At 47.1% G+C, this 11172-nt stretch overlaps 1 protein-coding gene and 1 long non-coding RNA gene across 5 annotated transcripts in view; one reads left to right on the top strand and one right to left on the bottom strand.

The window, feature by feature from the left end:
• LOC139753701 (uncharacterized) overlaps positions 1–11172 on the bottom strand; it is a 376193-nt gene that overhangs the window by 299386 nt on the left and 65635 nt on the right. The window lies entirely within an intron of this gene.
• LOC139753699 (nephrin-like) overlaps positions 1–11172 on the top strand; it is a 212794-nt gene that overhangs the window by 201524 nt on the left and 98 nt on the right. Inside the window, exons 11-16 of one of the 3 annotated variants that reach the window (XM_071670413.1) lie at positions 1462–1622; positions 2461–2599; positions 4882–5214; positions 5757–5869; positions 5993–6455; positions 6569–11172. The exon at positions 6569–11172 is cut by the window's right edge and continues 98 nt beyond it. In XM_071670413.1, the coding sequence (XP_071526514.1) occupies positions 1462–1622; positions 2461–2599; positions 4882–5214; positions 5757–5869; positions 5993–6454 (1208 nt within the window). In that variant the 3' untranslated portion in view covers position 6455; positions 6569–11172. Of the gene's footprint in view, positions 1–1461; positions 1623–2460; positions 2600–4881; positions 5215–5756; positions 5870–5989; positions 6456–6568 lie in introns of all 3 variants that reach the window. The other 2 variants (XM_071670411.1, XM_071670410.1) reach the window with 2 other exon arrangements.

The following is an 11172-nucleotide window of genomic DNA, read 5'->3' as shown; positions in this document are numbered from 1 at the left end:
CTCCCACGCACCATACACACTTCCCAGCTCCTTTCTCCTATACTTCCTACCTTCCTTTTTTGTCATTATAAGTCATAGGGTTTCCCCTGCCAGCTACGGGCCGCATCTTTTTGGAAGCGAGGGTTCGTGTTTTTTCCCCCCATCTCCACAGGGGCTAATATATTGTTCTCCCTCTGTTCCCTCTTCCTCAGGCCTGACCTTGAGCACGACCTTTCTTCCTCATTCCTAACCTCGAGTGGGACTCCTACCTATCGGCGGAAGCTTTCAGCGTAATTAAACAGTGTGTGTACAGCTAGCAACCTACGCACACACACACACACACACACACACACACACACACACGAGTAAACAGAATTTTTTGGGGGAGGTGCGTGTGTGTGTGTGTGTGTGTGTGTACTGAGAACGGTATAGCAGAACCATCTGGGAAAGAAAACGGGTTTGAAATGATAATCGTGAGCGCATAAATAAATACAAAATAAGTCAGAGAGAACAAATGTGATAATGTATTTTCCCTTCTTTATTTTTCTCATTTTTGAATCGTGGGGTTAGGGTAGGGTAGGTGAGGAAGAAAAGGTAGGGTAGGAGAGGGGGAAAGGTAGGGTAGGAGAGGGGGAAAGGTAGGGTAGGAGAGGGGGAAAGGTAGGGTAGGAGAGGGGGAAAGGTAGGGGAGGAGAGAGGAAAGGCAGCTATTCTTTGGCGGGGGAAAAAAAGGTCAAATCTCTCCGGCTTTTATCAACTAACATTTCATTTATTGACTGTGAACGTGGCCCCAGAAAAAAAATAATACATTTGCGAAAATTTCCATAAACAAAATCGCAGTATACAGTGTATATATATATATATATATATATATATATATATATATATATATATATATATATATATATATATATATATATATATATATATTCGAAACACATACACAATATATCATAAACCATACAACCACACGCTTCTGCTACTGATTGGAGCGTGTCGTGGAGGCGGTAAGGAGCCGCCTGCGATGTGGCAGAACCGCGACGTGTAAAGTCATCATCGGCCAGGTTGTGTCACCGTCAGCGGACGAACAAGAGTACAATCTCCTCCAGGAACTTCTCATTCCAAAGGAGCCCATCATTTCCCTGTTCCTGTGTGGGGCGCAGCCTTAGAGCCACAGGATCCTTACAAAAGGTACCCCTGGTGTGTGTGTGTGTGTGTGTGTGTGTGTGTGTGTGTGTGTGTGTGTGTGTGCTAATAACTAAGTTTGCCCCCCACCACCTCCTCCCTCCCTCCTAACACCCACCTACTCAGGTCTCTCACTAACCCCGTGCGGCCCTCCTGATTATCATCACCGGGTCCCTCACTAACCCCGTGCAGCTCTCCTGATTATCATCACCAGGTCTCTCACTAACCCCGTGCAGCCCTCCTCATTATCATCACCAGGTCTCTCACTAACCCCGGGCGTCTCCTCCACCGCCACAGGCCGGCCAGACCCCGTGCACAACTGCTCCGTGTACAACCTGTCGGAGGCGGTGGTGAACGTGCGGTGTGTGGCGGGCTTCGACGGCGGGCTGCCGCAGACTTTCATCCTAGAGCTGTACCAACCTCACACCGAGCACCTCCTGGCCAACACCACCAACTCGGTCAGTGTCACTAAACCTACCGGTAATTACCTATCTGTAATTACCTATCTGTAATTAACGATTTGTAATTACCTATTTGTAAGTACCTATCTGTAATTACCTCTCTGTAATTACCTATTTCCACCGTACGGGGAGGGAGTTCTACACTCGTGGAGCTCCCCATCTCTTGGACTTTATTTACTACGATGCAATTTACAAACTATTTTACATCACAGTTTCATCAATTACCTTATTTCAATCATCCACAGCTCTGGTATCTCAGAATAACTTCACGTCTTGCACCCATTTCGCTGAATTACTTGCAATGGCTTCTGGCTGTCCGATCCTTGCGTCTCACAACGAAGTGTTCACTGTCCACATTGTCCCCTCACTCTTCCCCTTTTTTCCCCACGTGGACGATGCATATGGTTTCTAGTGTCTTTCAACAGCTCAGCTCTCCTACCTGAGGGACCATGACTATACAGCGAGGATAGCTTGCTCTTCATTTTTCCTTATCCATGCAATTCAATGCAATCATAACATTTGCCAACACAGACAGATTGCTTCCTTTCCTACTCTCCCGAGGCGATGCTCTGGTCGACTCCCAGTTCCCTCTGAACCACACAGTCCTGTAGCTTATTTCCTGATACAGTGCATCGACATCCTGGCCCTTTTTTCCCAGTGTGTTCCAAACTCATCATCCTCGAGAGATGGGGCAATGGTGTCCTCCACTGTGAAAACCTGTTTCTGTCCAATACGAATTCGTCCATCAGGGTTGAGGCGCCAGTTACCATGAACCACCTGTCTCTTATCTTCGACCCTTTTTTTGAGATGTGTCCCTCCCATATTACTGCCTCAGGTACCAACGTTCTCAGTGCCAGGTGTGCCGGCCGGTATGGCTCTCAAGGGCGTCGTGTACTCGACCAACGGCAAGGGCGCCAGCGACAAGGTCAGCCTTCAGGTCTACACACTCAAGGACATGGCTGAGAGGCGGACGGGTAAGTAGCAAGAGATTATCAGACCTTACCTTCAGGAGACCCGTAACCCTATGTCCATTTTTACTAATGCATAATACGCTCATGTGTTCATGTGTATGTTCCTCGCATCCTCCATATGTATCAACCTGTCTATCTATATCGACATTTAAGACCACCTTACTATGTATGCATCTATCCTCGCATTTTATTCTCACACTTCTGAGCAAATCTGGCGATGCGCATGGAAGAATAATGATTGAGAGGCGGACGGTATGCAAATGAACCTCTTGATTGGGGTGGAGCAGTGTGGTTTCAGGGGAGGTTGATGACGTGTGCACCGCGTGTTTCCAAGGGAGGGAAGCAGAAATGAATTAAACATCCAATGCATCGCAGTTCTTTCAAGTCAGAAACCAAAAACACCCTTGTGCCTCTATGTGCATATTTCTGTCATGAAACCGCTACTCAATGAGTGAGTCTCGATCTCAACTCTTTAATTTTCCGGCAGACTTTTTACAGCGGAAGTTGTAGTGCAGGAGAGACCATATAACCCAAGAAGTTCGGCGAAATAGAAAAGAAAATGTTTCCCCTGATGCCTGGTATTCCCCAGGTTGATGAATGACCCCACGGCTCCCGTTCTCTGTAGTGTTGAAACTTTCAGGCTTGTGTCCATTTTTACGCGGGCAGAAATGCCCTGACCGACGCTTTTATGGCTGCGTCTCGCTCACGGAATGGCTGGTAATACCTGCAATTTACTGCAGATTCGTACTTTTACGGTTTGCTCTGGCGGGAGGGGAAAAAAAAGAAAACATTTAAGGGGAATCTTTCATATTTTTTCTCTCTCTTTTTATGAGAGAACGTGTTTTACTTCACTTAACTTTAAGAGAGATGAGAGTACAACAGATTATGAGAACGGACGGTTGGGAAAAATCCCCGAAATGGAAAGCTATTTCAATAAATTTCCAGGCTGTAAAATGTTATAGAGAGTCGTAAATTGCTGGGCTATAACTTTAACTTCCACCTGTCTTACATGAATCTGGAAACGTGAGGGGAAAATGTTTTTGGCACGGTCTAAGATTGGTGTGACCCAGGAGGCCAGGTGGAGTGAGGGTGTCTGCTGACGGTGGCCCGGAGCGGGTGCAACAATATGACCCGTTTTCCGACGGTCTCTCCACCTTCGTGAGCTTCTGAAGGAGTGGATTACCTGAAGAGACGCATTCGTAGGTGCTTTACAAAACGAAAACCTTACGAGGCTGTTGATGAAGCGTCTTGCTTGATGGTACATTTCTGGGTAAACCCGCCCAGTGTGATCATAGCCACGGCCAAAAATATAACAGGACCAAGTCGAGTGCCTTGTGGTGCTCCATAACTGACGTAGTCCCAGTGGGATGATATAGTCTGATGCCTGACTCCATCATATGGCGATGTTGAGTTCTCTACAGTAGAGGACCGGCTGTCGGGGAACAGCAGTAAATAAACACAGTATGGAGGAACAATAAGGTCCTCACAGTTGAAAGCTTTCTTAAACCGTAAAGCTTTTTAAGGCGGTAAAATACGCATCAGTCCTGGAGGAACAGTCCTGAATATTGAGAAGGTAATGCACCGTTGGACATCCATTCAGACTGCCGTATAAGTCGATGTCACCAGTCGATTCAACATACGTCACCCATCCTGCAATATTTTACCGCAATCCGTTACTCAATATACACCGATCGTCGTCAACGTAACTCAAGACATCATAGATTTCACTCAATCTTGTTACACGGGCGTTATAGTGACGTATTGTTAACTGGCTGAGGAACTGCTGGAAATTCAAGAAACCCTTCAAAGACATTTTTTTTTTTTGTAAGAGATCCATCGAACTCAGAGGGCGAACTCTGGGAATCCTCTTCGGGGCTACATTAGGTGGGGACGCTCCCCTGACTGACAGCTTCATACGCTCCCTATAAACCTTCTCTCTCGGTTAAGAATGTCTGGCAAGATGGAAAACTCGATGTTTAGTATTCCAGCGTCTCTGCGGGGAGCGTAGCACGCACACAGCCGCGAGGGGGGATGGACGAGCCTTTCTAGATTAGTTTACCGTATCTTGGGCACAGACGCCCCCCAAGTGGCAACCCTTCCAAAGAATTATTTTCGTACGAAACTTGTGTAGTTCTTACTTTGTTCACCATGAATCTATCTCTCGGCGAAACACTGTTATTATCAAAGTATATATACCTCACATCTCCCCTTACTCTCCTTCTCTGCCTACCTCACTCTCCCTACCTAACTCTCCGTGCCTCACTCTCCCTCTCTCCCTGCCACAGCTGCCGTCAAGCCTTCACCAACGCAGGGCAAGTCGTCGGCCCAGCTGGGCGTCAAGCCCATCATAGCCCTAGTGTTGGGGGCCCTGGGCGGCCTCCTGCTGGTGGTAGTTCTCATCTGCGCCGTTGTGAGGCTGCGGTACGGGCGGCGGGGCGGCGGCGGGCAGCGCGGCCGGCAGGGGGACACCCTGGACGGCCAGGAAGACCTCTCCAGCAGCGTCGCCGTCTGCCAACCCAAGGTGCCACCCACGACCCTCCAGGACCCGCCTCTCTCGAACCCACCAGCCTCTACACATGACTGTGATGAAAAGAACCCAGACGTCATCCCCCAGTCAGGTGAGTGGTGCCAGTTAGGTGTGTGGTGGCCGTAAGGTGTGTGGTGAGTCAGGTGTGTAGTGACTGTTGGGTGTGTGGTGACCGTCAGGTGTGTGGTGATCGTCAGGTGTGTGGTGACAGTCAGGTTTGTGGTAACTGTTAAGTGTGTTGTGACCGTCAGGTGTGTGATGAGAGTTAGGGGGCGTGGTGACAGGTGTGTTGTGGCAGTCAGTTCAGCGACGACAATAACATAAATTGGAAAATGGAATTCGGGAGCCAGAAACCTGGGCTCGAGGAAATACACAGTGAACGAGGAGGACCATGGGTACCTCTACACTCAAATACAGGAGGGAGTTTGAAAAAATGAAGGAGGGATAATCTGATAAAAAGGTCAAACATCAGAGGAACTTTCAAATGCACTGTAACGAAGATACGGGGTGGTACGCTAGCCAGCTGGCATTATTAAGGTATCATTATCATCATTATTATGATTACCATTATCAGTAATATCATGATTGTCTTTACAATGATCATCATAATCATCATCATCATCTCTGGCACAGACGCGGAGTCGTGGTTGGTGGAGGGCGTGAACACCATTAGCTCTGCCTCGCTCCCCTCGACCTACGCTACGCTGCCCAGACCTCAACACCTCTGTACTCATCCTAATTACCAGGTGAGTGGGGGCAGCATGGTAGTCCGTAGCCCCTCACCCTAGCAAGTGTGCCTATATACATACATGTCTCTGTGTCCAGGAAGGCACGACTGATGTAGCACTTGCTGTTCTCCTCCCCAGCAGGGGCATTCTGGTGGCGACGTGCAGTACGCCGAGCTGCTGCTGAGCGGCAGCAGTCCTCAGCACCAGCACGACCTCCCGAGAGGGACGACCACCAACCCCCAGCATCAGCACGACCTCCAGAGAGCTCCGTCGAACCGTGACGTCAGCGACCCCAAGAGGGTCGTGTACGCCACCCTGGACCACAAGCGTGGCCACGCCCACCATCCAGCCCAACTCCAGCATCTGGTCTTCCCACAGCCAGTTCTAGCGACCAGCACGCCCACACACGCCATCCAGCAGCCCACGCCTACGCACACCGGCCACCCACGCGTGGGAGAAACACAACAACAACGCCCTCCTCCCTGGACGCCGCCGTCGGCTTCCCTAGGGCGTCGCCACTCATCCAGGGGACATGAACCCCAGCCAGGTGACCCAGAGGTCACCGTCCCCTTAATAAACAACCAGAAGGAGAGCTCTGTATAAGGTGGGTCAGGAGGCATCACCTTGAGTCCTACATGACCATGGCTTAGAGAGCAGCCTTGAGAAATGCGAAGGAACAAATATCTTATCAGTTAATAAGCCATTATCTTCTCCCAGCAGAGAGACGAGGGTGGTTCCAGTTCGTGTCATGAGACGCCAGGGCCAAGCACGTTCTGTGAGGGAGACCCATCACTGGCGCTCTTACGGGGTCACTCGTGTAATGCTGAGATGATGACCAGGTGGTGATGACGACGATACAGGAAGCATTCCAGTGTGTGTGTGTGTGTGGGGGGGGGGGGGGGGAATTGTCGAACAGCTGGAACGAGTTGTACGAGTTGATCTGCGACAGACGGGCAGACAGACACGGTAACTGTGGAGTTCCCTAGAAACATCTGGTGGACATCATTCGTAAGTGTGTCTCTGGGCGACCAAGTTAGCTCATCGAGTCAAAATAAAAGGGAACGAAGTCGTGATTATGAACGCTGGTGGACATTATATGTTGTGCTCAGGTAGAGACACTCGGACACAGACTGAATGTTGTGCTCAGATAGTTGTAAACAATTTTTGTAAAGCACCTTACGCCTCTGAATGCTTCGTGCTCGCTGGACGAAGCTAAGGGAGGTTCAAGGGACTGTAATCGTAATATTAATGTCGAAAAAAAAAGACAGCCAATTTTAGTTAGTGGTTACCTTGAGATGATCAAGAAAGCCTCGAGATACAGGAACGTTACTCTATGTATGTGTGTGTGTGTGTATGTGTGTGTGTGTGTGTGTGTGTGTGTGGTATGGCTCCGCCTCCCAGCTGGCTGCGTTTGGGTCATGACTGATGCAAGTGTGCCCAGAGGAACACCAGCTGGAGACCATTCAGCCTGACTGGAAGACTCAGTCAGATATTAATGACTTAAGTCTTACAACGAGAGTTATTTTGCTCTGTGCTCTGTGAATCTCACGTAAAGTGTAGCATGTCTCGATAAGCGGTCTTCAGAACAGCAAAACCACCAGACTGTAAAACCACAACAATGCAAAACCACAAGACGGTAAAACCACTGGACTCCAAAGCCACAAGACTGTAAAACAATATGACTCCAAAACCATAAGACTGTAAAACCACAACACTGCACAACCACAAGACTCTAATACCACAAGACTGTAAAATATATATATATATATATATATATATATATATATATATATATATATATATATATATATATATATATATATATATATATATATATATATATATATATATCATATTAAAAAGAAAGTGGCTCTTGGTCACCATACGAAAGAACTGACTAAAAATATATCTTTTATGTGTGTGGTTAATGTGCATAGGTGTGTGTGTGTGTGTGTGTGTGTGTGTGTGTGTGTGTGTGTGTGTGTGTGTGTGTGTGTGTGTGTGTGTGTGTGTGTGTGTGTGTGTGTGTGTGTGTGTGTGTGGTGTCTAAACTGGCGATTCATATAACCCTTCTACCTTTAAGGGTCAGGTCTGCACACACCTAGGGAACCCTGGTTAACCTCTACATCCGTTTTCTCACTCTGAAACAACCGACAAGTGAATCTCGTAAGAGTGAATGAGTATGGTGACAATCCTTTCCTTCACAACTGCAGCAACCTTGTTTCCCACTCGAACTACATGTACTGGTTAGCATTGCTGACCATGAGTCACGCACGAGTCCGCCCGGCCGGGTTCGAGTCCTGGGTGCGGCAGTCAGGCCACAGATAACCCAACTCTTCATTCTCCCCGTGGGGCCCAGCTCGTGTATGTGAGTGCACATAAAAAGGCCATGATTAGGGCACTCAGCTGCCCGTGGCGTCTCAGCACAGGTTAGTAAACCACTGCCATCTAGCGTGGCTGGGTCATGACAGCCAAGTCTATGGTTGTGAGTTGGATATTGAAGTCTTTTCGTAATGCAGTGTTCCTCTTCTTCCTCATTACTGATGTCAGGACGATCTCAGCAAATCTAATTATGTAGTGCATCAATGAATGAAGTCTAGTGACCTTCGCCGGTTGGTCGAGAGCCCTCCTGACGACCAATCAGGAAGAAGCAAGTCCTTCCTCTGGTAACAGACGCTCAGGTCCACCACAAGTGAGGCGAGAGATCCTTGGCCTCACGCTAGTGGTCGGGGCTAACAGTGACCTTCCGCCAGTACTCACGGCAGAGTGTCTGTGTAGCAAGACACACTCCTGATCCTCCCAGTCAAAGATACAGATGAACGTGTTCTAGTCAGTGTGATGGGCAAGACCTTAACATAGACCTGGAGGTATGATATAACCTTTCCCAATTTGACACCTCTCTCTCTCTCTCTCTCTCTCTCTCTCTCTCTCTCTCTCTCTCTCTCTCTCTCTCTCCTTGGTTAACCTCTCGTCTCGGCAACGAGTCGGAAGATCTAACAATCTACTGTTGTTAATCTGTATTTTCATGGGAAAAGTATATTAATCTCTCTCGCACGTTTGTCTCAGAGTCGTTTGTCGAGACGTTGGGTTACAAGGATAAGTGTGTTGGTTAAATCCGGACAATACTATGGACGTCTTCTGTGAAGACAGGATATACTCACTGGAATCTCATGTAAGATTATTCACTCTTATTCATTCTCATATGATCACGTCATTCATTGTTCCCTCACCTCATATTACCACCATGTTATTCATTTTTATGCCCATAGCAGTTTTCGTTTCCTGCAAATTCCCCTGCTAATGTATGAAGCTTTAGTTTCCATGTGTCGTGTTAATTTCGCACATTTGTTACATTTTGTCTGACGGAGGAAGAGATGTGTTATATTGTCCAGTACTTGATGAGTGTGTATGTATATTCATGTACTAGAAGCGGGCACTAATATGTGAGGGGTTTGCCCCATGGGGGTTACTGATGAATGATCTGGTCTTTTGGCTAGGATGCAGGGAATGGTCAGTGTTGGGTAGGAAGTCTAACATTCGCTGGTTAGGATAATTAACTGTTGGTTTGGACTGGTGATTGTCTGCTAGGACTGGATGATCATTTGGGGGGGCAGCTGGAGAGGGTGATTGGTTGGGTTAAGTGCAAGGCAGTTCCCTGCGGGTGACTGAGTGTTAACTAGGTGACTGGTTGTTGACTGGATTGATTCTTGGTTGTATGGTGGAAGAATGTTGGCTGGAGAGGGTGAATGTTATCTGGGGATGGGGTGGCTAATCTGGCTGGAAGGATAGCTGATTGGTGATTGGAGAAAAGGCGATGAGATTACCGATGGGTTACTGTTGGCTAGGGTGAACACTGTTGGCTAGATTTGTGGTTTACTGTCGGATGGATAGAAAAAGGAGCGTTGGCTAACCTTCACGGCTCTAAGAAGGCTGTCTGGCTTCCTTGATCCCAGCTCCACGACTTCACAGCACTGTGAAAGGCTGACTTGCTCCCCTGATCCCAGCTCTACCACCTCACAGCACTGGGAAGGCTGACTGTCTCCCCTGATCCCAGCTCCACGACCTCACAGCATTGGGAAGGCTGACTTGCTCCCTTGATCCCAGCTCCACGACCTCACAGCACTGGGAAGGCTGACTTGCTCCCCTGATCCCAGCTCCACGACCTCACAGCACTGGGCTGGCTGGCTGGCTGGCTCCTGTGATCCAATCTCGACGAGTTCATTGTCTTGTGACCTCGAAATAATGGCAGGGGATTTTCCGCATCGAAGGCTCTTGTCACAAGAGGATTTCATTGAGCAATGACCTCACATTACAGTGGATGTTTGCTGTGATCTCACCAGTGGCAAGGTGTCACTGAAGGTGTGGGTTTCAGGCTGTCCATTCGTCAAGATTTGATTCGCAAAGACTTCATGGCAAAGACTATACGCTGAGGTGGTGTATTTTCACATCCATTTCTGATATATTCGAGACTAGATGTGTTCATTTCTCTTCCTCCACGCAAACACTCATGGAAAAATAAACGCAACTGTTTGACAATTCTGAAAAATTAGAGACACACCAAGGGTTGACATACTCCATATCTCTTACACTGGCCCTGGGAGGCATCACGCACCACCTGACCATCAAAACATATCCCTCTCACACAAAACTCCAGCAGATAACGTCATGTAAACAGAAAACTCAAGAATTTTACGTCGGACAACAGCTTGGCTTAAATAGGACAGTCGTCAACTCTACCTTTTCAAGCATTCTCCCTTTATATATATATATATATATATATATATATATATATATATATATATATATATATATATATATATATATATCACTGCAAGCCTGAGTCATGGGAATGCCATTCGGGATGCATATCCACAAGACCACAAATGAACTGAAAACTACTTGTTCCTAATTATTGATTTTCTTTGATTTACATGTGTACATTACATGTTCTGATATATATATATATATATATATATATATATATATATATATATATATATATATATATATATATATATATATATATATATATATATTCTTGTAGTTGTAACGAAATTCGAACCCTGATTTTTAATATTTGCCCTGAAACTGTGTAAATAAGATGAAAGAAAATGTTGATGAGGTATATACTACATGCACCTACTATTTCACCGCATATTATTCATGGAATGTATGAGATACTGCCAGTAGTCAACGGTCGAGTTAGAAAGGAGTGAACGAACCCATGTAACATTGGCATGGTGTCAGTGTAACCACGAAGGAAAGGCACCCGCTTGGAGACGGAGCCAGCAGCCCGCCAGACTACGTCTGATGGCGTACCA

The sequence above is a fragment of the Panulirus ornatus genome, chromosome 15 (assembly GCF_036320965.1).
Source record: "Panulirus ornatus isolate Po-2019 chromosome 15, ASM3632096v1, whole genome shotgun sequence".
NCBI classification, from domain to species: domain Eukaryota; kingdom Metazoa; phylum Arthropoda; class Malacostraca; order Decapoda; family Palinuridae; genus Panulirus; species Panulirus ornatus.
This window is presented reverse-complemented; position numbering and strand designations above follow the sequence as displayed.